This window comes from Hirundo rustica, chromosome Z (genome assembly GCF_015227805.2).
Source record: "Hirundo rustica isolate bHirRus1 chromosome Z, bHirRus1.pri.v3, whole genome shotgun sequence".
Classification (NCBI taxonomy): Eukaryota; Metazoa; Chordata; class Aves; order Passeriformes; family Hirundinidae; genus Hirundo; species Hirundo rustica.
Window position 1 is genome coordinate 74376610 of NC_053488.1, and position 16687 is coordinate 74393296.

Genomic DNA, 16687 nt, shown 5'->3' on the forward strand with positions numbered 1-16687 from the left:
CGGGGAGCCCCGGCTCCTCCTTTACAAACTGGCATGCGGCTTTCAATTTCCAGGCGTAAAAACACCACCTCTTTGCTCTCAAGTCGGCCGTTCCCTTCTGCCCTGGGCCAGGCAGAACTGCTCCTGTTTCACACTGTTCCCCCATTAACTAGTCTAGTGCTAGTACTTGGAAGCATGCTCCCTCCCCAATCACTTTTTACATCACCGAAATACCACGGCAAAAGGCACTGCTGAGATTTTGGTTTCGTTTTTTGCTCCCTCGGGTTGGCAGTACCGTTTCCGGAAAAGGGGGGTGCTCTCATGCTCCTTGCAGTCCCGCACTGACACACTGCCCTACTCTGCTCCCAAATCCCCCGCACCAGAAATCCACCCGCTTCCCTTTGCACTTGCCAGTACCCACATGCAGAGCCCTCACAGCATCCCCCACTCCCGGGGGAGGCGCTTCCTCTCCCGGGGGAGGGCTCTCCTAGCGGCGGGAGCGGCGAGCCCCGGCCGGGCAAGGCGCACGGAGCGCTCCGGCAGCACCGCGCGGGGCCCGGCCCGGCCCGGCCCGGCCCAGCAGGGCGGGGGGCTTATCTCCCCCACCCTCCTCCTCCGGAAGGGCTGGACCACTGAGGAGGGTGCCCCTGCTGCTCTGCAGCGCCAGGCAGGCACTACGCGTGAAGAACTGCGGCCTTAAGCACAACTGCAGGCTCACAGCACCCTAAGAAACGACAGCTTCAGCAGCAAGCACAGAGGCACCACACACGCATAGCACAGGCAGACTCAGGTAAACCTAAGTCTGGGATTGCTTCAGGCAACACAACCGCGCTTTCAAACTCCGCCAGGCCTCAGGAGGCTACTTGTGGTTCACCTGAGCATTACCAGGACACACCGCCTTGAACCCTATACGATAAACCTCCCGCCGCCCTCAGCACGCACACACTGCTTCTCACCCACGCGATCTTAACACTGATTCCCCACTGGCTCCAAAAAAGTACTACTCACGACCTGTCAGTCGCCTGCCGGACACCACACAACATATACGCCTGGTGCAATACAACACGATACTGAAGGAGGAAGGGAAATCTGTAAGATTATCGCTGGGAGGATTACTCTGTTGGACATACTTGAGGCTAGCCATCCTGCTGTGACATTCTCTACTGGTACCTATGTTAGATGAGCCCTTGAGGCTTGTCCCTAGCAAACCAGGAACACTCTTTTTCTTTCTTGTTTCTTTAATTACGTGAGAAAAAAGTATTTAAACATCTACTCCTGGTTTATCAGTATGGCTACAAATCTAAACTAAAATTAATTCCAAGTGAAATCCACATTCGGCAGGCACCTGACGTGATTCAGCTAAGCACACCTTGTCTTTGTGATAATTTTTGTCTTGATGAGCCAATGTGGGTCTTACTTGACAGTATCTTTTAGATACTAGATGCTGCAACTAGGGGGTAACAGAACCAGGATCTGAATGTGCTGCTTGTTCTCCTCTGTCCAGTTTTATATCAGTCTTTGGTTTTGCTGTAAGTAAGGACGTGTAAGTCTCAGGACTGACTTCAGTTTCTGGCTCCATACAGGTTATTGCAGATTAGCACTCACTTAATGCCCGTTGGCAGGCACCATGCATGCACAAGATTTAAACACCTTTTTTACTGTATGATTGAGGGAAAAATATTTTGAACTTGAAGGTCCTTCTGCCTTAAGAAGAAGGTCCTTCTGCCTTGTTTTAAGAGCAAACTGTACCTTAATCCATAAAGTTAGCAAAACTACTCCTGCTTAGAGGACTTCTTTCATTTTAGCAGAAAAGAAATAGATAAAAGATCTCCCACCCTTACTCCCAGGAAAGCTCGAACTAGACTAGTCCCATCTAAGGGAGTAGTTCTGGAACTTAGATAATATCCCGTCCCTGGAGGATAAAGACCAGAGGCATCTTTGTCCCTCACAATGTCCTTCACCACTTTGCAGGTGAGTTGCACCCTCACCACTCTGCTTTTAACTCAACCTCCCACTTTGTCTGTGACTGCCTTTCACTGTCCCCACTCTCTCCAACAGCACACTATTAGAAAAGCTGGCACGTAGAGTGATTTTCTACAATTGCACAGTATTTTCCGACCACTCAGCCTAGTTTTTGCTTCTCACATCACTCTTCCTTTTAAAAGATTTTCTCACCTCCCCTTTTACCTAAACAGAAATTATTAACATTTGTGCAATGCTTGCTCCCCTTTCAGTAAGTAAGTGCACAAACGAGAGAAGCAGCTAACCTGTGAATGTGGTGGGAGCAAAATCTCATCCCAGCAGAAGTAATGTTCTAAACTCCCACTGGCCTCAAGAGAGGAAACACTGTGCCCAGAGAAACATCTTTAACATCCAGATCACAAACTGCATTTGGGCAACTCATTTGTGTACATGAAGTGTTACCGCTCCTAATGCTGCTGCCAATAAATTCAGGTAGGAACTGGAGCTGAACAAGGTTCATTTGTAACCAATAACTAACTCCTCCAGAGACAGGTCCCAGACATGTGATAATACCAGACAGACTTTTATCAATATATCAGCATTGCCTAATAAACCTTCATAATGTAAATTTGTACTCTCCTTATGAATGGCAGGTTTGAATGGCTCATTCCCCTCCTGCAGTCACCCTGGGAATTAATCTCTGTAGAAAATTGGAAGTGTTAAAAGAGGCAAAACTACACTCAGTGACAGTACGCTGAAGTAAAGAGAGATTGGGGGAAATCAGCAGGCACACGGAAAGCTCACCCACTACTTTTACCTTTCCAGACGAGGGACTTCCGCGACATCTCCTTTGAAGAGTATTTCACTGGCATCCCTTAAGCCATTGGCGATGCCTTCACCACGTCCCTTCAGCTCCCTGTCAGGGACATCTGTCTGGCCCAAGGCTGATGTCCTATCTAAAAACTGTCCACCCTCCTTCATGCGCTGCTGGATCATGGGAGTGAGTGGCATCTCAAAGCTGAAGTAGCTATCAGGCTCCGAGTACAATGTCTCCAGCGATTCCGCACTGTAGTACAAAGATGCATTGTCTAGGATGTTTTCAAACTGTGAGCTGTACAGATCAGTGGAGACGTCAGAGTGCCTCTGCCCAAGGAAATCTTCATATCCTCCTGTGGCTGCTTCCCCCTCCTCCACCATCCTGAAAATTAACCAGAAACAGCTCATTTCAGCTTGAGGGCAAGGTTTAGACTTTGGGCAACCCTTCTCACCTTCCAACTTTCTGAGCAGAAAGGTTAACGCAGGTTTATGCACTGCAGGTAAAATGCTGGTTTCTCCTTGCACTACCTCCATTTATGACTGGCATCATCTCTCTCTCCAGGGACATAAAAAGAAACATTCTTGTGGGTAAAAGAAGAGAGCTGGGAGACAGCCTAATATTATCTAACAGGTAATATCAGCTGCTTGCAGGCAAAGGAGGAAAGTACAATGTGTAAGATCTATCTAAGCACCAGTGCCATGCCAGAGGCTGTACATATTGGAGATGTGTATCCAGGTGGAGCCTCTGCCACTGAAGGATATTTTGCTATCTCTGCAGTCCTAGGACCGGGGTCTTCAACAAAAAGCTGAGGAAATCCCTCCAAAATACAAAGGGACGCATGTGCAATTAAGAATATGGAGCCGCATGTGCAATTAAAAATATGGAGCCTGGGGAGATTTGAAGGGAGAAGACTCGGCCTGATTGGTGATGCAAAGAAAGGTATACCACCCCCCTGAAGAGTTTTCTTCTCTGCTGCACCAAATACTGTGGGGCTCCTCAACATGCCAGAGGTTAGGGTAGCCAGACCAAGAAATCCCATGCATTAGCCAAAGCAAAACGCTACAGATCCACAGGTGCAGAGGCAGGAGAGCCTCCCTTGTAGGGATCTTGTTGTCTCAGCAGCAAACACCTCTCCAGGTCAAAGTGGGCATGGTTTGCTCAGATCACACCAGTGGAACCATTTGTTTTGTCAGAGATGTGCATCAGGAAAGAAAAGCGAGCACATCAGGATGGAAAGCAAATCAGAATGCAAATGCATATTCCCATTCTCACAATATCTACTGCTAAAATGATAAAAACAGGTAGACAGATATCGATCTAGATGATAGATCGATAGATAATACAGAAAACACTTATTGTAGCATTTATCCTCCTGTGATCTACATGGCTCTGGATAAAATGTCATTCCTTTTACGATCTACGTGGCCCTTTATAAAATATCTTTATTATCCAGCCTTTCAGAGGTTCTCACACTGTTCTTGCATGAACTCTGAATGAAACCAGAAAATCTATGGCCAGGCCTGCATGCCCTCTGTATTTAATTACATGACATGTCCAGATCCCAACTACATCTGCTACAGATGATTCATTACATGGACATCACCGTGCAAACAGCAAGATGTCTGATCTTTAAGTTTCAAAATATGAGATAAACAGCAAACTTCAGTAAGATGATGTGGAGAGGCTTCAGTACCGACTTCAGGCACTAGCCAACCACCAGCTACGAACCACTACTGTAAACACCACAACACAGGCAGCAGACAAGTATTTGCTGTTTCTCATTGGCTCCTCAACAGGTAGGCATAAGGCCACATGCCTAGACAAGAGAATCCCTGCTTGAGTCTTGCTCCCCTCAGCAGCAGCTCACCTGTTCTGGCCTCTTGCAAGAACAGCCATCTCCACCTCACCATAGTTCTTCTTGTCCTTCACAGAAACTTTATCCTTCCTGCTTTCATCACGGATTGCTAGAGGAGTGGCTCCAGAGGCAGCGGGTCCCAGCCTTGGGTCTTCACAAACCTCACTCCATGCACTGTCTGGCAAGGAAAGCAACCCTGGGGAGACCATTGGTGACACAGGGTGGCTGGATGTTTTGGGGAATGCCTTCCTCTCCACAGACACAGAGTCCAGCAGTGAGTGTTTCTTTCTTCTCTGCTCCTCAGCTTTTTGCAGCCATAAGATCTCAACACCTTGAAATTCTACATGTTTACTCACAGTTGCTTCTTTAGCAAGCCTTCTCTCGGGATTTGTTTGCATTTTGTCTTGACTGTACTCTGAAAACTCCTCAAAACATGTGCCCCTTTCCACACTGCTGATTGACCCCAGGTTTGTCACAGATGGTTTGTGACAGCTTGGGTCTTGAGCTGCGTGGACCTCCTCTGCTTTATTACTTATGGCTTGTGAGGATTCGGACTGCTTTTCTCCAGCCCATATTGAAGCCAGATCTTTCTCTATGATCAAATGCTTTTTTTCCTCTGCTGTTCGTTCAGATGGAAGAAGCACGTCTGAGAGTTCTTCTTGGCTTGCTGGAACTCGTTCTCTGGCTGCCTGTACATTTTGGCCTCCAGTAACACCCTTTTTTTCCATTTGTGTTTCTGAATTGGGAGAAGTATTTGCTCTTTCATGCACCTTTATTGCTTCTAGCCGTCGAGAGATTTTTACAATCTCTGGGAGATTACCCGCAGGTTGCAAACCTTCTTCTGAAGTGTGAAGCTGCACTGCCTCTGCATCAGGCCTCAAATTATCTGCAGGAGCTGCCCGCTGAGGAATAGGCCTGGTGTGGTGGTGACTGTCACAGCTTTCTGGACTGCGTGTTACAGGCTCTGCCCGGCACGTCGATGGAGCCGTTGGCACCTGTCTGCTTGACTCTACAGTACCATACTCTGGAAATTCATTGATGATGGTATGAGGAGGCAAACTGTTGCTTCCACGGCCACTACCTGCAAAGAAAAAAGAAAGAGACCCTGGATTTATCTATCACATGCACAAAGCCAAAGGCCTGATCTCCCTCACCAGCCCATTCCTAACAGACTAACAACACTCTCCCCTGCAGGGAAAATACTGTTCAGTTTAACTCACTTCTGCACACCCTCACACTTCAGTTATCCAGAGCTGGTCCTTTTACATAGGAGTTTTTGGGCAGTCCTACTTTGGGAGTGAGCACTACAGAGGAAGGAATGCCAGAAATGTCTGCTACACTTCAGAAAAGGTCCCAGTGGCACATGCACAGTCTGAGGCCACAGGCCAGGCACATATGCCTAAGAAAGCTGAGATTCAAATGTCTGACAGCCATCCACAGCATACACCACACATCATGATTTTACTTAAAAAGACTACACATGATGGTTTTACTTTCTTAGGTAATTTGCACTTGTAAAGGTGAAACATTGGGAAGATAATCAACCACACCCCTTATGTTCTACATCCTTGACAAAACTAATTAGCTAAATTACGAAGCAATTACGAAACTTTCTTCCAGCACTACCCTCTTCCTTTAATAACTCAGGTAGCTGAAGGTCATGTTGCAGTGATGGATGCATACCAAACAATTCACTTTTTCTACTGCAGCAAGTACACTGCTGCAGAAAAACCTTGCTACCCTTCCCTTCCTTGTGCTGCTTTTCCAACTGATGTAAACAAAGCAGAAGCAAAAATGGGTGGTCCCATTTTCCAAGCGCCAAGCACCCTGTGGCTCTCATTGTTTTGAGGTAACAGAGAACCATCTGTCCTGATGGACCTCAGGGATCACATGACAGATAACTGGCCACCTTGTATCACAGCCCAAGGAGGAACTGAGCTTTTGGGGGGGGGGGAAAAAAACCCAAAGCAACAACAAAAAAAGCCAACCATCAACAGCTGCATTTGTCCCACTCCTTTAGGGGGGAAAAAAAAAAAAAAAAGTCCAGGAGTATAAAAGTATTATAAATCAAACTGTAGGGTGGCAAGACCTGAACACCCATTCTGAAAAGCATCAGGGGTGACAGCTCTGAAATCAGACACCAGCTTGCATTTGAATGGTTTGGTTCCAAGGTGCATCTTTAGGTGCTGCATTGCAAACTGACCCCCACCACTACTCCAAGCAGGCTGGCCAAGGTCTGTTTCTGAGGAGGAAGCCATGTAACTATGGTTAATGATAGGCTGAGTAAAAGGTGAAAGAGAGGATAATGTAATGTAAGTTCAGAACCATATTATTATGGCTACCTATGTGCCAGTGGCTTGTTAAGGTAAGCAGAAGCTTACACCTGGCAGTATATCCTAGCATATCTAGCCACAGGGTAAATACCACACACTGGGCATGGTGCAGGATCAAAGTGACAATCTTGGACCTGCCAAGCTTCAGAATCTTTCCCAGTGGGTTCTCCAAATGCCTCCAAACCATTGACTTAATCACTATATAATAAAAGTTAAACTTCATCCAGATGACTTGGTTGCTGTACAGAACAGTGACTGGACAAAGCAGGGACCTTTTCTCTGCTGCAAGGTCCCAGGAAGCTGTAAGGAGAAAGGACGCCCTGTCCACAATTGCATCACCAGCCCATCTTCATGGCAAGGTTTCCACATACAGGTGTGGGTGCACCCACAGTGCTTTCCCTAAGTGTCTGAAGCAGCAGACAAACAGTCCTCTTTGCACACAACTTAGCCACACAGTGCTTGCATGCTTCTCAAGCCCATACTTTTCATGTCACAGCTACCAAGTTGCCACTGTGGGACACTTCCACCAGGACAGACTCACATATATGACAGTGATGCTCTGTGGTTACAAGGTCCCTACACTGGCAGCAAAACAACCCCAAGCAAGCAACCCCGAGTTGCTTTCTCACCCCACAACCCTGGTTTTCTCTAATGCAGAAGCTTTAGTGCTTGCTGCTCTCTCAGCACGATCTAGAGGAGGGATTTCTTAGGAGAGGACTGATAGGGAGCCTGTCACTGTAGATGGTAACATAAACCCTTCTTGGACACATCCACACACAGCAATGCCCAGCGTGTGCCCTCAGCACTATGGAGACAACACTTGGCCAGGCCACCTGGGCCATACTCTCCGTACTGCCCAAAGAAAGACAATACATAGTACTTCAAGAGCTGGGACCCCCCATGCCTCACTCCAACCCACACATCCCGCCTTGTTGGAAGGAAGCCCGGAGCGTCAGCCTTGGCCTCCTGTGGGGCTGGGAGGCAGCCAATGTGCTCTGGAGGCCAAGCCCTAACAAGGCACCGCACACAGATCCTGCCAAGGGGCCAGGCTCGCCTCTGCTAATTGCTATCTTAGCTTCTGAACCAACACAAGAGAAACAGAGGGGGCCTTATTTCTCGTGGTGAATGCTAAATGCTCTGCTGCATGTCCCCATCTGCCACCGACAGCCACTGCTGATAGTGGAAAGAAATCCTGAGCAAGTTTCTGATTTACTGCTCCTGAACTTCATATTCTGGCAAGCCCATCAGACTCCAGAGGAGGTACACATACAGAGCACATACTTGCATATGCGGGCAGAGAGAGATGTCCAAGGAGGGGACCTACTCCCCTCTGCCACACCTGCAAGCTATGTTCCATCTGGGCAAGAGAGTAGCACTATCACAGTAGAAATGTAAGGCCTTTTCTAAAGTGAGATGTCAGCAGCCCTCCTCTGGATGGACTGCTGCTGCTGTCACTACTGTAGTACAAGTCAGTGGGATTCTTGCCTTCATGCAGGAATATTGCCTGATTCTCTGCCTGATTGAAAAGAAAATCATATATGACATTAAAGCAGTGTTCTGTTGCCATTATCTTAGCTACCACCATGCACATGACTGCCAAGGTCTCTATTTTGTGAGATAAACCACGACCAATCAGTCCCTCTCGCCAAAACTGCAGAGCCTTTTCCTCTCCTCAGAGAGCTATTTCAGGTACAAGAGCTTAGGGGAGCTTGAGCTCTTTAAGGGAAACTCCTCCCTTATTCCCATCCACCACCACAGCATCATGTCTTGCTGCAGCTACTGGCATATCCTGTCCAACCCCATCCCCCAATATGACTGCATTACAAACAAGGCTAGAAAGACAACAAAATTTAAGGACTGCACTGAAGATGCGCAGGGAAAAAAAATACCCATCACCAAACAAACAAAGAAAGGACAAACACTTTCAGGTAACACAAATTTCTACTTTGCATTGAAGGTGGCTTCTTTCAACGAATTTAAAAAAAAGAAAAAAAAAAAAAATGGATAGGGAGAAAGCTAAAATGAAAGGGGGCGAGTGACTAGAAAACTGAGACTGGGCAGATATAACCTAACAGCATTTGGCAGCCTTTCTCATGACTAGACGTTGAAAGAATTAATGACTTATATCAGGCATAGATATGATATTTCATAGGTAAATAACCATTCCATGTCAAGCAAACTTGTCTACAGCATAATAAAAGGAAATTCTAGGAAGCAAAACACAAGTTAAAAGCATAGACAGACATTTTGTTTACAGGTACATTTTAAAAAAGAATGGTGTGAGTGTCTCTCTCTATACAGTATATATATATATATATAATACAGCTCGAGAAATTAGATATATTTGCTTGAACAGTCTCCTTACTCACAGAGGTTACTGTAGCTCCAGCAGTTACCCATTGGTCAAAGAAATAAAATGCACAGATCATCAGTTTATAGCGATACCAGCTAATTCAATTGCTGCTGTTCTAGTCAACCGAAATCAAAATAGTTTCAAATTTCCTGGCAGCTGCTGCCCTGCACTGCACACAATGATGTAAATGGATGCTTTCTGAGTATTATGAAACTGATGGGGGAACTGCAGTCTCATTCAGTCTATCGCAGGAGCTAAGGAGTCCACCTTGGCAGCTTGCAGGGGGGAAAAAAAATTTCCGCCAGCAAGGCTGCCTGACAGCATGCCAGGGATATGTCTGTGCTTAGCTGCCGTTTTTGTAACTGCATCTGTAAAGGGAGAATAGGACAGAATGGCGATGCTGGGAGTCATGTGCTGGTTTCAGAGTGCAGGATGCTTTCTGCCATTTCAGCATTAGTGAGCTGGAAGCATTCACTAAGCAGCCCAGTCATCCTGCATTTTATGTCTCTGCAGCTCCTTGCGCCAATCACAAGTAGCACGTGGGTGCGCTTGCATGCAGCATCGTATCAGTTACGCTTTCCTGGTATTTCTCGCCACTATTTGTAAAAGGAAAATTAGGGCAAGTAAAAAACAATGTATGCATTAAGATGAAACAAATCTCTAGGTGACAGAGCTTAATGAACAAATCACCGGAATTATGGTATTATATCACTACTGCAGCCTGCCAAAGAGGAGGGTTACACATATTGCCTCCTGCACTGCATCATGTTACAAACTCTATGGTCACTAAAACTATTCCAATCGATAAAGCAGCCTGCTCCTATTGAGATGGAGCAGCAGACCCCTGTAAAAGGGGAGGGAAGCTGCACAGCCTCTGGCAGCCTCGTGCAGCAGCCCTTTTTCCAAATGATGTCATTCTCCAGGCTGCGATAGGTCCTGCCTGGCCAGCATAGCCAAAGCCCGGGGATTAACATTATGCAAACACAGGGCTTTTGTAACTGGACTGCAAACATCCACACCAGACTGGGCGCTGGATTTTCTGCTGCTTGCAATCACTCCAGGCTTTTGGACCGTTTGCCTGCTCCAAAAAGGAGAAGTGGAGCTGGGTCTTCATCCCATCAAAAGTTACAGCGGCATTATGTAAAAACAAGTTGGTGGAAATGGGGAAGCTGAGTGAAAGTGAGAGGGAAACAGAGGGAAGAGGTTGGGTAGAGTTGCCTAGAAATAAATCCTGGTGAAATGCCTCTGTGCCTTAGCAAACATGCAGGGAAGGTATGGGGGAATTAACAGTATGACAGGGCCCTTGCAGAAAAATTGACTGTCTTGGCTGAGATCCCTCACCCCAAAAAGAAACAACCAGAGGGACTCTCTGCTGTGGTCACTGGGAGGTTTGGCACAGAGCCCAAGAGTATGCACAGGCTGCGTGCTCTTTGCAGTCACCGTGCTTCAACAGCCAGACAGTGGTGTGACAACCAGTGGCTCAGGGTTACCCAGAAATTAAACTAATTTTTTCAAGGACAAAAATAATCCCCCTGCAAGTATGCAGCAGTAGTGTGCTGCTCAGGAAATTGTACACCCACAGCTTGCACACTGGAAGAGATTCTCAAAAAGGTACTGCTCACCACTGCTCTTGTGTAGTTCCCTAAATTCTGGGGGGGTTTGGGCTACCAGAGGTTGTGCTAGATGAAACTTCAGTCTGCTATAGGACAACCATGCCCATGCTAGGTAAATCTGTCACGAATCTCTCTGCTAGCCAAGTCCCAGTGCTGGTGGGTAGTGATGTGATGATGCCGTTGTCACTGGTTTGGAAAACACAGTGAAAAAAAGCCACTAGGATAAGAATGTAAATCCTGTGCATTTAGAAAGCAATGACCATTTAGAAAGCACGTAAATTAGATGGGTCACTTTGTGCCTCTTGGAGAGTTTGTGCGGATTTTTTTACAACTGCACAAGTTCTAACCCTGTTCCTGATGGAAAGCTTTTATGTAAGCAATGCTGTGACTTGGTTGCATATTTTTCACCACAGATTTTAACTAATTCCCAGTGGTAAACAGGGTTTGGGACAGCTTGCATAACCCCAACTGCCCTGATTTAAGTGTCCTTCAAAGAGCCCCATACCTTTCCCCTGGCTGCAAGGATGGCACCTTGCCGCAGTCGCACACAGGTCTACAGCAAGCTCAAAACAGGACAAAGTCCAAAACTAACATGCAGCACGTGCTGAGAGGATTTAGTGTGAGGGATTATCCACTACAAATTGCTCTATGGGCCACAGATGGTCAGTGAGATAGCTCAGTCCCAAGAGTCATTACCCTGGAAAGCAAAATGGTGGAGCGGAACAGCTGCTAGCATGAGCAGGAACAGGAGGGAATACAAAGGGAGTATATGGACTCCTTATCCTGATATAAAAGTGCAAGTGGATCTTAGAATATTTAATGTACTTTTCTTCTTTGAAGTCCCACACTCTGGAATGATATGGCTGTGAAAATCTCAGGTTTTGATTTAAGACTTATGTTTGGAGAAGTCTGAAACTCAAAATGTAAACAACAGATCCTAAAGGAATCTGAAATTTCCTTTTCTGCTGCTGTGATTTAGAAACGAATCAGCTAACACGTGATTTTCTAAGTGCAGATACACACAGTAATTAGCAAGAATTACTTTAAAAGCTCCATAAGAGCCCTCACCTGAAGAAGAAACTTCGGAAGCAGTGACAACTCACACCTGCTTTGACATTTTCAGCATCTACAAAGACTTTACAGCTTCTCTAAATTCACTTGCAATTAATATCATATATTTAAAATACTGTATTTTTAAAGAATCCACTCAAACCCCTTGGAAAGCTGCTTTGAGCAAGCAAAAATGGCTTGAAAATCCTTTACTTCTAAGGGCAGATATTAGAAACTCTGGATTTCTGTAGATCCAGAAACCAGGTACACTTGAAGAAAAGGATATCCTTTACTGCATTTCAGGGTTTGGGATGAATTAACCAAGCTAAGAGTAGTCTTGCTAGGCAGTTCTTAAAGCACCCTAGGAGATGGATCTCAAGTTACATGCACAGCTAAAAGAAAAATAGGACACAGAGGGACATGTGCGTCTCCCAGGCTCCAAGTGTTTGTTGCTAAAGGTGCGCTTGGACATTACATAGAAACATTTCAGCAGGCTCTCACAGTGAATAAGACTCCCTTCCTCAGGAAGCTGGATAGAGTTAAATAAACAACACAGGGATCTAAGGCAGAAGGTACTTGTTAAAGCAGTGAACTGTGAACAGGAAAAATACATGCAGTACTCTGTGTTTCACAGAACTGCGTCTACCCACATAATTTTATTTAAATGCCTTCTCCGTGTGCCTATCAACAGCAAGTTAGCATGCATCATTTCTTTCAGAAAGCTTCATAAATGAAGCAAGGCTACAGCACAATGGAGGGTTTGTGTTGGTGTGCTGCAGATCTCACCAGATGATGGAGCTGAGGCTGAGGAGAGAAGGCCATGGTGACACGAAAAATCCAGCTGTGCCCCACTGCACCTGCCTGTAACAAGCCACATCAGCTGGCTGAGCCTCTTTTGTTGGGCCCAGTGATCTGGCTACCCCATTTTCTGTCTGCCTCACGGAAGGAGATGGCCTGACTGCCTCCAGGAAGGTGTTGCTGAGTCCTGCCAGGTTCAGCCAAATTCAGCCTGTGCCATGTGTTCTCAGAGCATCTGATGTTGCCAGACACTGACAGACTGCCAGCATCACAAGGTCCCAAAATATTTGTTTGCTCACATTAGCATGGCTCTCAGCTTCGGCCAACAGAGCACAGACAGGGAGAGATTTACTGCCTTAATTCTGGCATTTCCTAACTTCTGAGTGCTTAATTCTGCACCTTTAAAAAACAATAAACAAACAGCCCATGTTTTAATGATTATTTGTACTAAACCCTTGGCCTTCAAACAGCTCAGTTGTTTAGAAAGTTGAGGATGTGGTAATCTCCTCTCTACAGCTGTAGGTTGTGATAACTTGAACTGTCCAGCTTTCAAGTGGAGGTCACAAGACATACAATTTCCTCCTGTGGAGCAAGGGATTTAGCATAATGCCTTGTGCCCCCTTCAGTTTTCCTCTCCCCTGGACTGGAAACCCATCCAAAGACATCCATCACACCACATCTGACAGCTCCAGAGCATGCCTCAGCTTCTCCCAGCCTCAGGAAGCGGGACTCAGAATTTCAAGGGAGATGGCAAGACAGCTCCACCTCTCCACCTCTGCAGCCAAGATGCAGAGCACAATGGAACCTGTCTTCCTGCACCAGCGTTTATTTTTCCATATGCACAATTCTCTTCTGACAGCACTGTAAGAGCTTGCTGCTCTTCAGAGGATCCAAAATGACCTGTTTTACTCCATGTTGCAGTGAAAGAGGAGCACTCAGCATAGCCAGTGAATATGCTGGTGCCAAAGAGGTAATCACTCTGCACAAACAATCACAGTGCACAAACTCAACTGAAAAAGTACCTTCTAATACAGTACCTCTGGAGACTTAAATTGAAAAAGTTAATCTTATTTTTGCATCATTGCCAATCAGCAATGCCAAACATCAGAGATATTTATAAGAAAACTATTGATTACACACTATGGTTTAAAAATTCCTGCAGATCCTCTATATATCAGAAAATGGAGTGGGACACTAGAAACAACAACAACCTGATGAAGTCAAGTATGCACAACAGGATGATGGAATGTTAATTACAGGGGAGAGGGGTACCACAGCTCTGAGCCTTCTGTATTCCAGCCTTGTATGTGCTCCTGGTAAACACTGCAGGACATCTGATGTGCCAATCCTTCACCATAATTAAGCAAAATTAATGTGAATATCAGGCAGTCCTCCAGCCTTCAGAAAACGCAGTTTTGAACCTGTTAAGGAAAGCAGAGCTGCAGAGGAAGATACCAGACCAGGGAGCCCAGACTTTCAGGATTGCCTGGAAATGGAAAGAGGAACAGATGAAAATATGGCACAGGGTGGTGTCTCAAAATGGAAAACAACAGGGTTGGAGCACTGGGCAAGACTACAGTCAGCAGTCTGGCCTATCATGCAAACAATGTAATGAGTGCCTATGGTCTGAAGGCAGCTCCTGCAGTGAGGATCAGAAAGGTGCCACTTCCATGCAAAGCGAGGAGGATGCAGCAGAACTGGACATGCATGCTTTGAAGTAACAGAGCAAACAAGCAAGGCAGAAGATTAAGTACAACCTAGTACGTGAGTGACGCTCATTTTACACAAAGATACTGGGATAATTTTCTTAAAGCTGTTTAAATCAGCAGCAGAGAACCCTGAAAAGGCTTAACTTTTACAAAATAGCAGCTATTGTGGTCTTCCTTTGCTCTTGAAACAAGTTCTAGAAAATCTAAAGCAAAAGCAATCATTTCTGTGACTGCGGTTCGGGAATGGTTACGTTGTATGGGTCAAAGTATGTGTTTGATTTTCTTTCACGTGTCAGATCTGGCATTGTTTGACCCCTTGGAAAGGTGATTCAGCACACATTGCCGGGAGAAAATAAGCCCTTTTCTTAGAATTGTTCTTCTGGCATTGTTCTTCTGGCATTATTTTGGTGGGTGGGAGTTGTTACTCAGCTTTTGCTGGCTTGAGCTCACTAAGCACACAGATGAGCACAAGAACTGGCATGAGACAATGCGTGGCAGCGTGTGTCTGGGACCATCTCTTTTGGCAGAAGCAAGATGTTAAATAGCTCAGTTGCCTCATGACACCTCACTGAACACAAAACAGCAAGTGACAGGCTTTCCAACAAGCTATTTGTCTCACCAGGAATTCAAAACCAAGCTTCCTCCAGCAGCTGTTGGGAAAGACCAGATTTGCATAGCAACACAGGCAGTATTTGTACAGGGCCTTTTTGTGACGGATGAGATTAAACCTCTGGTATACAGGAGGGATGAAAGCTTTCTCTTCTCAGAAGCATCAGAGAAAAGAGTGTTTATTAATCTTAAGAAGCTATTTTCTTCCTAACAAGAGCTTTGGATTTATTTTCTCGTACAACAGGAATTATGTAGTATTTGGCCTTTATTTAAGGAATTATTTTGTAGTATCCCTCACTTTTTTACCCAAGAAAGCACTTTTAAGACTAAGTTATGTGGCCATGACTTTTTTTTTTCTTTTTGGCTTTTAAATGTATTAACAGCAAAGTCATAAAAATCAGGCCTGTAGCACAGCCAAGCCCAAAGAAAAGTCTGCTCAATAGAGATCACTGTTTCCACAGCAGTTTCCAGAGGAGGAATGTATGTTTCCACATACAACAAGTGGCCTTTTATGTCAGTGAGTCTGAGAAGAGGTCTTGTCCAACCCAGCTAAATTCAGTTTCTAAAAAACATTTTCTTTAGCTGGAAGGCAGAAGGCTGGAGGTTCGCCAAGGAAGGTGGCCAGGCTGTGCAGGGCCACGTGGACAAGTGTGGTGCATCCTCCCCACTCCCACAGTGGGAGGGATGTGCAGGGAGATGTGTGGTCTTGAACCCTTCCACAACAGGAGTGTCCTGGGGGCTTGGACATGCTTCTGCTCCAAGTAATGCATCCAGGGCAGAAGGATGGGCAATGGACAAGAGAGGAGAGGACCCAGACAAGCATTAAAAACCAAGAACACATTAGGGCATCAGTGATCACAAATATTCCAGATAAAACCAGACTGAAGACAGCAAAAGAGAGAAAATGTATTAGCATTTGAATATCGTTGATGAAACACCTCTTCTAAAGCCATCTAACTTTTTATTTTCCCCTCTCTCATCTGAAAATGACCAGCAGCTTCATCCTGGAATGTAAAAATCAGCACGGGAGCTCATTAACAAAAGCTGCCAACTCCCACCTGGTTAAATAGAAGTGTTTGTCACAGTTGCCCCCAATTATTTTTCCTTCTTTGTGAATTGGTTTGTCTGATGCAAATGTTTTAGTACTTAGTCAAGACGTATATCCTCAGCAGCATCAGCAGGACGACATAGTAACATGGCTGTGGCCAAGAGAGAAAGGATAAACCAGAAGGCAGTCGTAGTTAAGCCGCTCAGCACTTTACATGCTACATTCCATTTCTGAGGCCAGCCATTGCACGGGTCAGCTGCTTTAGGTTAGATAAATTAAAGTTCAGCCTAACTGCCCACAGTGACAAGTTGTTTTCTTGTAAGTTTAAACACCAACATCTCTCCTGGCCCTGCCCCTGTCACTCATTTGCTTGAAATATTTCCTACTTTGACTCCTAAAAACCATGTCTTCTTTCTTTTAAATGAGACTTCAGAAAGTAGCAAAGTTTATTTGGATTTTTAGTGGTGTTGTCTCCCTTCCCATCTAACACAGAGAAGAACAGAACGACTTTCAAGCATAGCTGCTTCCCCCAAAAGCATATGTCATGACATATTTGACATA

At 45.6% G+C, this 16687-nt stretch overlaps 1 protein-coding gene across 8 annotated transcripts in view; it reads right to left on the minus strand.

Moving 5' to 3' along the window:
• The window catches only part of PSD3 (pleckstrin and Sec7 domain containing 3), a 120656-nt gene that overhangs the window by 90386 nt on the left and 13583 nt on the right, over window positions 1-16687 (minus strand). For 7 of the 8 annotated variants that reach the window (XR_009208638.1, XR_009208639.1, XM_040089253.2 and 4 more), the window contains exons 3-4: window positions 4626-5694; window positions 2759-3139 (exon numbers count right to left, since the gene is read on the minus strand). Coding sequence is in view for 5 of the 8 variants with exons in the window: in XM_040089253.2 (XP_039945187.2) it covers window positions 2759-3139; window positions 4626-5694 (1450 nt within the window). In the remaining 3 variants the exon portion in view is untranslated. Of the gene's footprint in view, window positions 1-274; window positions 333-2758; window positions 3140-4625; window positions 5695-16687 lie in introns of those variants that run through there. The other variant, XM_058424229.1, reaches the window with a different exon arrangement.